This window comes from Ascaphus truei, unplaced genomic scaffold (genome assembly GCF_040206685.1).
Source record: "Ascaphus truei isolate aAscTru1 unplaced genomic scaffold, aAscTru1.hap1 HAP1_SCAFFOLD_1968, whole genome shotgun sequence".
NCBI classification, from domain to species: Eukaryota; Metazoa; Chordata; class Amphibia; order Anura; family Ascaphidae; genus Ascaphus; species Ascaphus truei.
This window is the reverse complement of record NW_027454874.1, coordinates 3,010-17,015: the sequence shown is the minus strand read 5'-3', so window position 1 is coordinate 17,015 and position 14,006 is coordinate 3,010. Positions and strand designations below refer to the sequence as shown.

At 58.5% G+C, this 14,006-nt stretch overlaps 1 protein-coding gene across 1 annotated transcript in view; it reads left to right on the top strand.

Annotated features, from left to right (window-relative positions):
* LOC142477126 (SID1 transmembrane family member 2-like) overlaps positions 1-12,483 on the top strand; it is a gene marked incomplete at its 3' end in the record, with an annotated part of 50,908 nt that extends 38,425 nt beyond the window's left edge. The window contains exons 8-12 of the mRNA XM_075582181.1: positions 2,171-2,221; positions 2,483-2,563; positions 4,059-4,124; positions 9,464-9,582; positions 12,410-12,483. Of these exons, the coding sequence (XP_075438296.1) occupies positions 2,171-2,221; positions 2,483-2,563; positions 4,059-4,124; positions 9,464-9,582; positions 12,410-12,483 (391 nt within the window). The remainder of the gene's footprint in view (positions 1-2,170; positions 2,222-2,482; positions 2,564-4,058; positions 4,125-9,463; positions 9,583-12,409) is intronic.
* Positions 12,484-14,006: the final 1,523 nt, after the last annotated feature.

Here is a 14,006-nt window from a genome sequence, read left to right as displayed (position 1 = left end):
CTGACTCTCCCTCCCCCAGCCCCCTGTGACTCCCCCAGCCCCCTGTGACTCCCCCAGCCCCCTGTGACTCTCCCTTCCACATCCCCATGTGACTCTCCCTCCCCAGCCCCCTGTGACTCTCCCTCCCCCAGCCCCCTGTGACTCTCCCTCCCCCAGCCCCCTGTGACTCCCCCAGCCCCCTGTGACTCCCCCAGCCCCCTGTGACTCCCCCAGCCCCCTGTGACTCCCCCAGCCCCGTGACTCCCCCAGCCCCCTGTGACTCCCCCAGCCCCCTGTGACTCCCCCAGCCCCCTGTGACTGTCCCTCCCCCAGCCCCCTGTGACTCTCCCTCCCCCAGCCCCCTGTGACTCTCCCTCCCCCAGCCCCCTGTGACTCTCCCTCCCCCAGCCTCCCGTGGCTCTCCCTCTCCCAGCCCCCTGTGACTCTCCCTCCCCCAGCCCCCTGTGATTCTCCCTCCCCCAGCCTCCCGTGGCTCTCCCTCCCCCAGCCCCCTGTGACTCTCCCAGCCCCCTGTGACTCTCCCAGCCCCCCGTGACTCTCCCAGCCCCCTGTGACTCTCCCAGCCCCCTGTGTCTCTCCCAGCCCCCTGTGACTCTCCCTCTCCCAGCCCCCTGTGAATCTCCCTCCCCCAGCGACTCTCCCTCCCCCAGCCTCCTGTGGCTCTCCCTCCCCCAGCCCCCTGTGAATCTCCCAGCCCCCTGTGAATCTCCCAGCCCCCTGTGAATCTCCCAGCCCCCTGTGAATCTCCCAGCCCCCTGTGAATCTCCCAGCCCCCTGTGACTCTCCCAGCCCCCTGTGACTCTCCCTCCCCCAGCCCCCTGTGACTCTCCCTCCCCCAGCCCCCTGTGACTCTCCCTCCCCCAGCCCCCTGTGACTCTCCCTCCCCCAGCCCCCTGTGACTCTCCCTCTCCCAGCCCCCTGTGACTCTCCCAGCCCCCTGTGTCTCTCCCAGCCCCCTGTGACTCTCCCAGCCCCCTGTGACTCTCCCTCCCCCAGCCCCCTGTGACTCTCCCTCCCCCAGCCCCCTGTGACTCTCCCTCCCCCAGCCCCCTGTGACTCTCCCTCTCCCAGCCCCATGTGACTCTCCCTCCCCCTGCCTCCCGTGGCTCTCCCTCCCCCTGCCTCCCGTGGCTCTCCCTCCCCCAGCCCCCTGTGACTCTCCCTCTCCCAGCCCCATGTGACTCTCCCTCCCCCTGCCTCCCGTGGCTCTCCCTCTCCCAGCCCCCTGTGACTCTCCCTCCCCCAGCCCCCTGTGACTCTCCCAGCCCCCTGTGACTCTCCCTCCCCCAGCCCCCTGTGACTCTCCCTCCCCCAGCCCCCTGTGACTGTGCCTCTCACCCCCCTCTCTCCTGCAGGTAAGCCGCCCCTGGGCCAGCGATACGATGGATGTGACTCCCCCAGCCCCGTGACTCCCCCAGCCCCGTGACTCCCCCAGCCCCCTGTGACTCCCCCAGCGCCTGTGACTCTCCCTCCCCCAGCCCCCTGTGACTCTCCCTCCCCCAGCCCCCTGTGACTCTCCCTCCCCCAGCCCCCTGTGACTCTCCCTCCCCCAGCCTCCCGTGGCTCTCCCTCTCCCAGCCCCCTGTGACTCTCCCTCCCCCAGCCCCCTGTGACTCTCCCTCCCCCAGCCTCCCGTGGCTCTCCCTCCCCCAGCCCCCTGTGAATCTCCCAGCCCCCTGTGAATCTCCCAGCCCCCTGTGACTCTCCCAGCCCCCTGTGACTCTCCCTCTCCCAGCCCCCTGTGACTCTCCCAGCCCCCTGTGTCTCTCCCAGACCCCTGTGACTCTCCCAGCCCCCTGTGACTCTCCCTCCCCCAGCCCCCTGTGACTCTCCCTCCCCCAGCCCCCTGTGACTCTCCCTCTCCCAGCCCCCTGTGACTCTCCCTCCCCCAGCCCCCTGTGACTCTCCCTCCCCCAGCCCCCTGTGACTCTCCCTCTCCCAGCCCCCTGTGACTCTCCCTCTCCCAGCCCCATGTGACTCTCCCTCCCCCTGCCTCCTGTGGCTCTCCCTCTCCCAGCCCCCTGTGACTCTCCCTCTCCCAGCCCCCTGTGACTCTCCCAGCCCCCTGTGACTCTCCCTCCCCCAGCCCCCTGTGACTCTCCCAGCCCCCTGTGACTCTCCCTCCCCCAGCCCCCTGTGACTGTGCCTCTCACCCCCCTCTCTCCTGCAGGTAAGCCGCCCCTGGGCCAGCGATACGATGGATGCAGTTACGGGTCCCTGGGTAGGTGTCGGGGCTCCTTGGGAGGGAGGGGGGAGGGATGCCACCCTTTCCCCGGACGTTATAGCGCCCGGACGTTATAGCGCCCGGACGTGATAGCGCCCGGACGTGATAGCGCCCGGACGTGATAGCGCCCGGACGTGATAGCGCCCGGACGTGATAGCGCCCGGACGTGATAGCGCCCGGACGTGATAGCGCCCGGACGTGATAGCGCCGATGTGATAGCGCCCGGACATGATAACACGGCGTTTCCTTTCTGTGCAGGAGAGAGCAGCTCAGTGGCGAGTCCGGAGGATGCTACAGACAGTCTGGTCTCTTCAGGGGAGGTCACATACAGCTATACCGGTATTTGTCTGTGCGCACACGTGTGTGTGTGTGTGTGTACATGCGTCTCTGTCTGTGTGTGGGTCTGTGTGTGTGTGTACACGTGTCTCTGTGTGTGTACACGTGTGTGTACACGTGTCTGTGTGTGTATGTACACGCGTCTGTCTGTGTGTCTGTACGTGCGTCTGTGTGTGTGTACACACGTGTGTGTGTGTGTATACACGTGTCTGTGTGTGTACATGCGTCTCTGTCTGTGTGTGTCTGTGTGTGTACACGTGTCTGTGTGTGTGTACACGTGTCTGTGTGTGTGTACACGCGTCTGTCTGCGTGTCTGTACGTGCGTCTGTGTGTGTGTACACGTGTGTGTGTGTGTGTATACACGTGTCTGTGTGTGTACATGTGTCTCTGTCTGTGTGTGTCTGTGTGTGTGTACACGTGTCTGTGTGTGTGTGTACACGCGTCTGTCTGTGTGTGTGTACACACGTGTGTGTGTATACACGTGTCTGTGTGTGTGTACACGCGTCTGTCTGCGTGTCTGTACGTGCGTCTGTGTGTGTGTACACACATGTGTGTGTGTGTGTATACACGTGTCTGTGTGTGTACATGTGTCTCTGTCTGTGTGTGTCTGTGTGTGTGTACACGTGTCTGTGTGTGTGTACACGTGTCTGTGTGTGTGTGTACACGCGTCTGTCTGCGTGTGTGTACGTGCGTCTGTGTGTGTGTACACACGTGTGTGTGTGTGTATACACGTGTCTGTGTGTGTGTGTGTGTACATGCGTCTCTGTCTGTGTGTGTGTGTCTGTGTGTGTGTGTGTGTGTGTACACGTGTCTGTGTGTGTCTGTACGTGCGTCTGTCTGTGTGTCTGTACGTGCGTCTGTGTGTGTGTCTGTGTGTGTGTGTGTACACGTGTCTGTGTGTGTGTACACGTGTCTGTGTGTGTGTGTACACGTGTCTGTGTGTGTGTATGTACACGCGTCTGTCTGTGTGTCTGTACGTGCGTCTGTGTGTGTGTGTACACAGGTGTGTGTGTGTGTGTGTGTGTATATACACGTGTCTGTGTGTGTGTGTGTACATGCGTCTCTGTCTGTGTGTGTGTGTCTGTGTGTGTGTGTGTACACGTGTCTGTGTGTGTGTACACGTGTCTGTGTGTGTATGTACACGCGTCTGTCTGTGTGTCTGTACGTGCGTCTTTGTGTGTGTGTATACTGTTCACGCGTCTGTCTGTGTGTGTGCACACGTCAGTGACATGCTCTCACGTAAAGCTAACATGGGCCATTTGACCGCCCATCCTCTCCTTGGACAAATCATTGCATATGAGGGATGTAAACCCAGGCGGTTACCCCCCCGCCACCCCCCACTACTGACCCCCGCCAGGTACTGACCCCCCACTACTGTCTGACCCGCCCCGCTGCAGACACCCCCCAGACCCCTCCACCCTACTGCAGACCCCTCTGCAGCCCCCCCCCCCCGCCTCTTCTCATGTCCCCTCCTAATGTGTCATTTCTTATCCCCAAGGTCAGGAGCAGTTCAAACGGCGCTCTGTGTGCGCCAGCCTGCGGCCCCTGAACGCCGCACACCGCGGTATAAAAGCGTACACGCGTCTCTGTGTGTGTACACGCGTCTGTCTGTGTGCGCCAGCCTGCCGCCTCTGCGGTATAAAAGCCGTCTCCTTATCTCAACAAATCTCCTATTGGTACAGGCCTAGGATACCAGAAGCAGAGGGTGGAGTGCGGGTGTCAGAGCGCGTTGGGGAGTGCGGGTGTCAGAGCGCGTTGGGGAGTGCGGGTGTCAGAGCGCGTTGGGGAGTGCGGGTGTCAGAGCGCGTTGGGGAGTGCGGGAGTCAGAGCGCGTTGGGGAGTGCGGGTGTCAGAGCGCGTTGGGGAGTGCGGGAGTCAGAGCGCGTTGGGGAGTGCGGGTGTCAGGGCGCGTTGGGGAGTGCGGGAGTCAGAGCGCGTTGGGGAGTGCGGGAGTCAGAGCGCGTTGGGGAGTGCGGGAGTCAGAGCGCGTTGGGGAGCGCGGGAGTCAGAGTGCGTTGGGGAGCGCGGGAGTCAGAGCGCGTTGGGGAGTGCGGGAGTCAGAGCGCGTTGGGGAGTGCGGGAGTCAGAGCGCGTTGGGGAGTGCGGGAGTCAGAGCGCGTTGGGGAGTGCGGGAGTCAGAGCGCGTTGGGGAGCGCGGGAGTCAGAGTGCGTTGGGGAGCGCGGGAGTCAGAGCGCGTTGGGGAGTGCGGGAGTCAGAGCGCGTTAGGGAGTGCGGGAGTCAGAGCGTGGGACTCAGAGCGCGTCAGGGAGCGCAGTAGTTTGAGCGCGTCAGGGAGCATGTTGGGGAGCGCGGGCGTCGGAACACGTCGGGGAGCGCGGGCGTCGGAACACGTCGGGGAGCGCGGGCGTCGGAACACGTCGGGGAGCGCGGGCGTCGGAACACGTCGGGGAGCGCGGGCGTCGGAACACGTCGGGGAGCGCGGGCGTCGGAACACGTCGGGGAGCGCGGGCGTCGGAACACGTCAGGGAGCGCGGGCGTCGGAACATGTCGGGGAGCGCGGGCGTCGGGGATGATGGGAGTTGATGAGTAATGGAGCGCGTCAGGGAGCCGCTCGCGTCGGAGCGCGCGCAGTGAGCAGTTTTTAGCTTTTTCTGCTGGTCCCTTTTAATGAACCAACACGAGAAATGTTTAGAGATGTGGTTTGCAGTGCGAGAGTGCGAGAGTGCGAGAGTGCGAGAGTGACTTCTTCTGGTTATCTAGGCCTCCATAATCCTGGCACCAATAAGAATGTCTTCTGAGAGACGTGTGAGCGAGAAGGCTCTACAGCGCGTCCTGCATGTGGCTCTGCAGCGCGTCCGGCAGTGCGTCCTGCGTCCGGTTCTGCAGTGCGTCCTACTCGTGGCTCATACATAGGCCTCGTACAGGGTGGAAACAGGTGCGTTGGCGCTCCAGCGCTGCGCCCTGGCTGGCTAGGTGCGCGCGCGCGTCTGGGGGCGCGGCCCCGATGTCAGGGCAAACCGCTCACGTGACACGCTGCGAGCAGCAAAATCAATTTTGCTTGCTCAGCAAGTGGCTGAGTGCCGAGCAGGCGCGCCCGCCCACTCACGCAGGCCACGTGCATTGTCGCAACGTGTCCAGCGTGAGCGCCCCGCTCAGCACCACCCTGGACGAGGCCTTATGGGTGGCCCGAGCCCCACTGCTCCTGTCGGGGGTGGGGTGGGGGGGGGTGCTCTGTCTCACCGCTCCTGTTATGGGGGGGCCCAGCCTCACCGCTCCTGTTATGGAGGGCCCAGCCTCACCGCTCCTGTTATGGAGGGCCCAGCCTCACCGCTCCTGTTATGGGGGCCCCAGCCTCACCGCTCTTGTTATGGGGGGCCCAGCCTCACCGCTCCTGTTATGGGGGGGCTCAGCCTCACTGCTCCTGTTATGGGGGGGCCCAGCCTCACCGCTCCTGTTATGGGGGGGCCAGCCTCACCGCTCCTGTTATGGGGGGCCCAGCCTCACCGCTCCTGTTATGGGGGGCCCAGCCTCACTGCTCCTGTTATGGGGGGGCCAGCCTCACCGCCCCTGTTATGGGGGGCCCCAGCCTCACCGCTCCTGTTATGGGGGGGCTCAGCCTCGCCGCTCCTGTTATGGGGGGCCAGCCTCACCGCTCCTGTTATGGGGGGGGCAGCCTCACCGCTCCTGTTATGGGGGGGCCAGCCTCACCGCTCCTGTTATGGGGGGGCCCAGCCTCACCGCTCCTGTTATGGGGGGGCCCAGCCTCACCGCTCCTGTTATGGGGGGCCCAGCCTCACCGCTCCTGTTATGGGGGGGCCCAGCCTCACCGCTCCTGTTATGGGGGGGCCAGCCTCATCGCTCCGCGCTCTCAGACAACATTCTGTGAATTAGGATCTGAAGCCTCTGCTAATTGGAACCTTAATTTGTTACCGGTAATTCCTGTTAATTTGATGATCTGCACGGACAGTCTGTGCAAAGTCTGACATGGCTACGGGAGATGAACAGGGGGAGAGGGACAGATGGGGAGAGAGAGGGAACAGTCTGAGCAGGGAGAGAGAGGAGAGACAGTCTGAGCAGGGAGAGAGAGGAGACCGTCTGAGCAGAGAGAGAGGAGGCTGTCTGAGCAGAGAGAGAGGAGAGACAGTCTGAGCAGAGAGCGACAGAGAGGAGCCTGTCTGAGCAGAGAGAGAGAGGAGCCTGTCTGAGCAGGGAGAGAGAGGAGACAGTCTGAGCAGAGAGAGAGAGGAGCCAGTCTGAGCAGAGAGAGAGAGGAGCCAGTCTGAGCAGAGAGAGAGGAGAGACAGTCTGAGCAGGAGAGAGAGGAGACCGTCTGAGCAGAGAGAGAGGAGACCGTCTGAGCAGAGAGAGAGGAGACCGTCTGAGCAGAGAGAGAGGAGGACCGTCTGAGCAGAGAGAGAGGAGACCGTCTGAGCAGAGAGAGAGGAGACCGTCTGAGCAGAGAGAGAGGAGACCGTCTGAGCAGAGAGAGAGAGGAGACCGTCTGAGCAGGGAGAGAGAGGAGACCGTCTGAGCAGGGAGAGAGAGGAGACCGTCTGAGCAGGGAGAGAGAGGTGACCGTCTGAGCAGGGAGAGAGAGGAGACCGTCTGAGCAGGGAGAGAGAGGAGACCGTCTGAGCAGGGAGAGAGAGGAGACCGTCTGAGCAGGGAGAGAGAGGAGACCGTCTGAGCAGGGAGAGAGAGGAGACAGTCTGAGCAGGGAGAGAGAGGAGACCGTCTGAGCAGAGAGAGAGGAGACCGTCTGAGCAGAGAGAGAGGAGACCGTCTGAGCAGAGAGAGAGGAGACCGTCTGAGCAGAGAGAGAGGAGACCGTCTGAGCAGAGAGAGAGGAGACCGTCTGAGCAGAGAGAGAGGAGACCGTCTGAGCAGAGAGAGAGGAGACCGTCTGAGCAGAGAGAGAGGGAGGAGCCTGTCTGAGCAGAGAGAGAAGCCTGTCTGAGCAGGAGAGAGAGAGGAGCCTGTCTGAGCAGAGAGAGAGGAGCCTGTCTGAGCAGAGAGAGAGGAGCCTGTCTGAGCAGAGAGAGAAGCCTGTCTGAGCAGGGAAGAGAGAGAGGAGCCTGTCTGAGCAGGGAGAGAGAGAGGAGCCTGTCTGAGCAGAGAGAGAAGCCTGTCTGAGCAGGGAGAGAGAGAGGAGCCTGTCTGAGCAGAGAGAGAGGAGCCTGTCTGAGCAGAGAGAGAAGCCTGTCTGAGCAGGGAGAGAGAGAGGAGCCTGTCTGAGCAGAGAGAGAGGAGCCTGTCTGAGCAGAGAGAGAGAGGAGACAGTCTGAGCAGAGAGAGAGGAGCCTGTCTGAGCAGAGAGAGAGAGAGAGGAGCCTGTCTGAGCAGAGAGAGAGGAGCCTGTCTGAGCAGAGAGAGGAGACAGTCTGAGCAGAGAGAGAGGAGCCTGTCTGAGCAGAGAGAGGAGACAGTCTGAGCAGAGAGAGAGGAGCCTGTCTGAGCAGAGAGAGAGAGGAGCCTGTCTGAGCAGAGAGAGAGGAGACCGTCTGAGCAGAGAGAGAGAGGAGCCTGTCTGAGCAGAGAGAGAGGAGCCTGTTTGAGCAGAGAGAGAAGCCTGTCTGAGCAGGGAGAGAGAGAGGAGCCTGTCTGAGCAGAGAGAGAGGAGCCTGTCTGAGCAGAGAGAGAGAGGAGACAGTCTGAGCAGAGAGAGAGGAGCCTGTCTGAGCAGAGAGAGAGAGAGGAGCCTGTCTGAGCAGAGAGAGAGGAGCCTGTCTGAGCAGAGAGAGAGAGAGAGGAGACAGTCTGAGCAGAGAGAGAGAGGAGCCTGTCTGAGCAGAGAGAGAGAGGAGCCTGTCTGAGCAGAGAGAGAGGAGACCGTCTGAGCAGAGAGAGAGAGGACCCTGTCTGAGCAGAGAGAGAGGAGCCTGTCTGAGCAGAGAGAGAAGCCTGTCTGAGCAGGAGAGAGAGAGGAGCCTGTCTGAGCAGAGAGAGAGGAGCCTGTCTGAGCAGAGAGAGAGAGAGGAGCCTGTCTGAGCAGAGAGAGAGGAGCCTGTCTGAGCAGAGAGAGAGAGGAGCCTGTCTGAGCAGAGAGAGAGAGGAGACAGTCTGAGCAGAGAGAGAGGAGCCTGTCTGAGCAGAGAGAGAGGAGCCTGTCTGAGCAGAGAGAGAGAGGAGACAGTCTGAGCAGAGAGAGAGAGGAGCCTGTCTGAGCAGAGAGAGAGAGGAGCCTGTCTGAGCAGAGAGAGAGAGGAGCCTGTCTGAGCAGAGAGAGAGAGGAGCCTGTCTGAGCAGAGAAAGAGAGGAGCCTGTCTGAGCAGAGAGAGGAGTCAGTCTGAGCAGAGAGAGGAGAGCAGAGAGAGAGAGAGACGGTCTGAGCAGAGAGAGAGAGAGAGGAGACTGTCTAGGCAGGGAGAGGAGACTGTCTGGGCAGAGAGAGGAGACTGTCTGGGCAGGGAGAGGAGACTGTCTGGGCAGGGAGAGGAGACTGTCTGGGCAGGGAGAGGAGACTGTCTGGGCAGGGAGAGGAGACTGTCTGGGCAGGGAGAGGAGACTGTCTGGGCAGGGAGAGGAGAATGTCTGAGCAGAGAGAGAGAGAGGAGACTGTCTGAGCAGAGAGAGACTGTCTGAGCAGAGAGAGACTGTCAGACTGAGCAGAGAGAGACTGTCAGACTGAGCAGAGAGAGACTGTCAGACTGAGCAGAGAGAGACTGTCAGACTGAGCAGAGAGAGACTGTCAGACTGAGCAGAGAGAGACTGTCAGACTGAGCAGAGAGAGACTGTCAGACGGAGCAGAGAGAGACTGTCAGACTGAGCAGAGAGAGGAGACAGTCTGAGCAGAGAGAGAGAGAGAAAGAGGTAAGGGGGAGCTGTCCCAGAGACCACCCCAATTTTAATCTTGTTCAGATCTTGGTGACAAACTCTCTTCTGCCCTCCAGCACTGACCCAAGAGCTGACGCTCTAACCTTTGACACTCCATGTCCCCCCAGACCGGTCTCTGGAGAACCTGGCATCTCGCCCGCGCCTCGAGTCCCTCAGCTCGGTGGAGGAAGATGACTATGACACGCTCACTGACATTGAATCCGACAAGAATATTATCCGAACTAAAGTGAGATCGGGGCAGCCATATAATGTACCCCGGGGCAGCCATATAATGTACCCCGGGGCAGCCATATAATGTACCCCGGGGCAGCCATATAATGTACCCCGGGGCAGCCATATAATGTACCCCGGGGCAGCCATATAATGTACCCCAGGGCAGCCATATAATGTCCCCCATGGCAGCCATATAATGTCCCCCAGGGCAGCCATATAATGTGCATAATGTACCCCAGGGCAGCCATATAATGTACCCCAGGGCAGCCATATAATGTACCCCGGGGCAGCCATATAATGTGCATAATGTACCCCAGGGCAGCCATATAATGTACCCCAGGGCAGCCATATAATGTACCCCGGGGCAGCCATATAATGTGCATAATGTACCCCAGGGCAGCCATATAATGTACCCCGGGGCAGCCATATAATGTACCCCAGGGCAGCCATATAATGTACCCGGGGTAGCCATATAATGTGCATAATGTACCCCGGGGCAGCCATATAATGTACCCCAGGGCAGCCATATAATGACCCCAGGGGCAGCCATATAATGTACCCCGGGGCAGCCATATAATGTGCATAATGTACCCCAGGGCAGCCATATAATGTACCCCGGGGCAGCCATATAATGACCCCAGGGGCAGCCATATAATGTTCCCCGGGGCAGCCATATAATGTACCCCGGGGCAGCCATATAATGTGCATAATGTACCCCAGGGCAGCCATATAATGTACCCTGGGGCAGCCATATAATGTACCCCAGGGCAGCCATATAATGTACCCTGGGGCAGCCATATAATGTGCATAATGTACCCCAGGGCAGCCATATAATGTTCCCCGGGGCAGCCATATAATGTGCATAATGTACCCCAGGGCAGCCATATAATGTTCCCCGGGGCAGCCATATAATGTGCATAATGTACCCCAGGGCAGCCATATAATGTACCCCAGGGCAGCCATATAATGTGCATAATGTACCCCAGGGCAGCCATATAATGTTCCCCGGGGCAGCCATATAATGTACCCCGGGGCAGCCATATAATGTGCATAATGTACCCCAGGGCAGCCATATAATGTTCCCGGGGCAGCCATATAATGTACCCTGGGGCAGCCATATAATGTGCATAATGTACCCCGGGGCAGCCATATAATGTACCCCAGGGCAGCCATATAATGTTCCCCGGGGCAGCCATATAATGTTGCTCGGGGCAGCCATATAATGTTCCCCGGGGCAGCATATAATGTGCCCTGGGGCAGCCATATAATGTTCCCCGGGGCAGCCATATAATGTTCCCCGGGGCAGCCATATAATGTTCCCCGGGGCAGCCATATAATGTACCCCGGGGCAGCCATATAATGTACCCCGGGGCAGCCATATAATGTTCCCGGGGCAGCCATATAATGTTCCCTGGGGCAGCCATATAATGTACCCCGGGGCAGCCATATAATGTACCCCGGGGCAGCCATATAATGTTCCCCGGGGCCAGCCATATAATGTACCCTGGGGCAGCCATATAATGTACCCCGGGGCAGCCATATAATGTACCCCGGGGCACAGGGTGCAGTGCTAGGAGGGGGAGAGGGGAGCGCAGGGCACAGTGTTAGTAGAGAAAGGGGAGCGCAGGGTGCAGTGTTAGTAGAGAAAGGGGAGCGCAGGGTGCAGTGTTAGTAGAGAAAGGGGAGCGCAGGGTGCAGTGTTAGTAGAGGGAGAGGGGAGCGTTGGGTCTAGTGTTAGTAGAGGGAGAGGGGAACGCAGGGCGCAGTGTTAGCAGAGGGAGAGGGGAGCGCAGGGCGCAGTATTAGCAGAGGGAGAGGGGAGCGCAGGGTGCAGTGTTAGCAGAGGAAGAGGGGAGCGCAGTGTTGGGAGAGGGGAGCGCAGGGCGCAGTGTTAGCAGAGGGAGAGGGAGCGCAGGGCGCAGTATTAGCAGAGGAAGAGGGGAGCGCAGGGCGCAGTGTTAGCAGAGGGAGAGGGGAGCGCAGGGTGCAGTGTTAGCAGAGAGAGAGGGGAGTGCAGGGTGCAGTGTTAGCAGAGAGAGAGGGGAGCGCAGGGTGCAGTGTTAGCAGAGGGAGAGGGGAGCGCAGTGTTAGCAGAGGAGAGAGGGGAGCGTAGGGTGCAGTGTTAGCAGAGGGAGAGGGGAGCGTAGGGTGCAGTGTTAGCAGAGGGAGAGGGGAACGCAGGGTGCAGTGTTAGGAGAGGAGAGAGGGGAGCGCAGGGTGCAGTGTTAGCAGAGGGAGAGGGGAGCGCAGGGTGCAGTGTTAGCAGAGGGAGAGGGGAGCGCAGGGTGCAGTGTTAGCAGAGGAGAGAGGGAGCGCAGGGTGCAGTGTTAGCAGAGGAGAGAGGGGAGCGCAGGGTGCAGTGTTAGCAGAGGGAGAGGGGAGCGCAGGGTGCAGTGTTAGCAGAGGAAGAGGGGCGCAGGGTGCAGTGTTAGCAGAGGAGAGAGGGGAGCGTTTGGTGCAGTGTTAGCAGAGGGAGAGGGGAGCGCAGGGTGCAGTGTTAGCAGAGGGAGAGGGGAGCGTAGGTGCAGTGTTGGGAGAGGGGAGCGCAGGGCGCAGTGTTAGCAGAGGGAGAGGGGAGCACAGGGTGCAGTGTTAGCAGAGGGAGAGGGGGAGCGCAGGGGTGCAGTGTTAGCAGAGTGAGAGGGGAGCACAGGGTACAGTGTTAGCAGAGGGAGAGGGGAGCGCAGGGTACAGTGTTAGCAGAGGAGAGGGGAGCGTAGGGTGCAGTGCTAGGAGAGGGAGAGGGGGGTGCAGTGTTAGGTGAGGGAGAGAAAGGAGAGAGCTGTGGATACATATAGGGATTTGGCAATGAAAGGATTAACCCCGCGCTGTCCCTGCAGAAGTTCCTGTGCGTCGCTGACTTGGCGAGAAAAGACAAGCGCGTGATGCGGAAAAAATACCAAATCTATTTCTGGTCAGTGAGATCGAATCTGCTGGGGGGGGGGAAAGGGGAGGTGTGTGTGTGTGTGTGTGTGTGTGTGTGTGTGTGTGTGTGTGTGCGTGCGTGCGTGCGTGCGTGCGTGTATGGATACAAATGGGCTCCATGTGAATGGATATTCCAAGCAAAAGGTGACAGGTGTGCTCATTTGCATGTAATTTCCCAGAATCCCTTGCTGCAGTGGGAGCACTGTATGCTGGGTGATAATGGTGAAAGGCAGGGTTGCAGACCTGCCTAAGACTTGTGAATGTGCTCACAAGTGATATTCTTTATTGGCTATTTGCTAACGGTGGAGGTTTTTTGTTGCATTTTCACCCACCATAACTTAAAATGTGATATATAAATAGATAGAATATACATTACCATCCAAGGACTGATAAAGTAGAGACAGCACACAGTAGGAAGATGACAAAAGTTTATATTAGCTTAAACAGCATGTTTAAGCTAATATAACCTTTTGTGTGTGCTGTCTCTACTTTATCAGTCCTCGATGGTAACGTATATTCTATCTATTTATTTTTAAGGGACAAGCAACAGGCCTGATTATATTCCACTGCAGCAAGGGATTCTGGAAATGACATGCAAATGAGCACTCAGTGCCACCTTTTGTCTCAAGCTCGTATTACACAAGCAAATCCTCAAGCCAATGCATGCGGTTTTAACACAGCTTTTAGACAGAGGCTGGGATGAGATGCAAAGCTATTAAACCCACTCACAGACATGTTTCAACCTTGATGGGTATCATCAGTGTGAGGTTGGTTGTAATGGCTAAGCTGGTTTTGAGACTATAGACTAGGTAATCACCACTACTATTAAGGTTATGGTGGGTAAAAAAAGTGACAAAAACCCTCCACAGTAAAGCATATAGCAATTGTAAATATTACTGTATGTTCATTTGCCTCTGTCTAAAAGCTGTGTTTAAAACAGCATGCATTGGCTTGCGGATTTGCTTGGGTAATACGAGCTTGAGACAAAAGGTGGCACTGAGTGCTCATTGGCATGTCATTTCCCAGAATCCCTTGCTGCAGTGGAAGCGCTGTATGCTGGGTGACAATGGGAAAGACAGGGTTTCAGACCTGTCTAAGACATGCAAATGAACATACAGTAATATTTACAGTTGCTTTATGCTTTACTGTGGAGGGTTTTTGTCACTTTTTTTACCCACCATAACCTTAATAATTGTGGTATTCATTTTTGATTATTAAGCTCGGCTAACACGGTACTGATACCACTACATGAAAATATGGAAGATACCACATTGTACCGCACTCAAATGAAGCTAAAAGATTTACTGGAAAAACAGGCACAACTAGACAGTGATATCATCTTCCTCACCAAATGCAAAAAGGAGCATCTGATCCCAAAAGCACTTGTCCTCAAAAACCCACTTGTGAACACATACAACACAAAATTCATCCAACAACTGTGCACCTGGACCATCTGATCAGCATCTGTTACAGCAACCGGAGAAAGACAAGGGCGACAATAGACCGCATCCT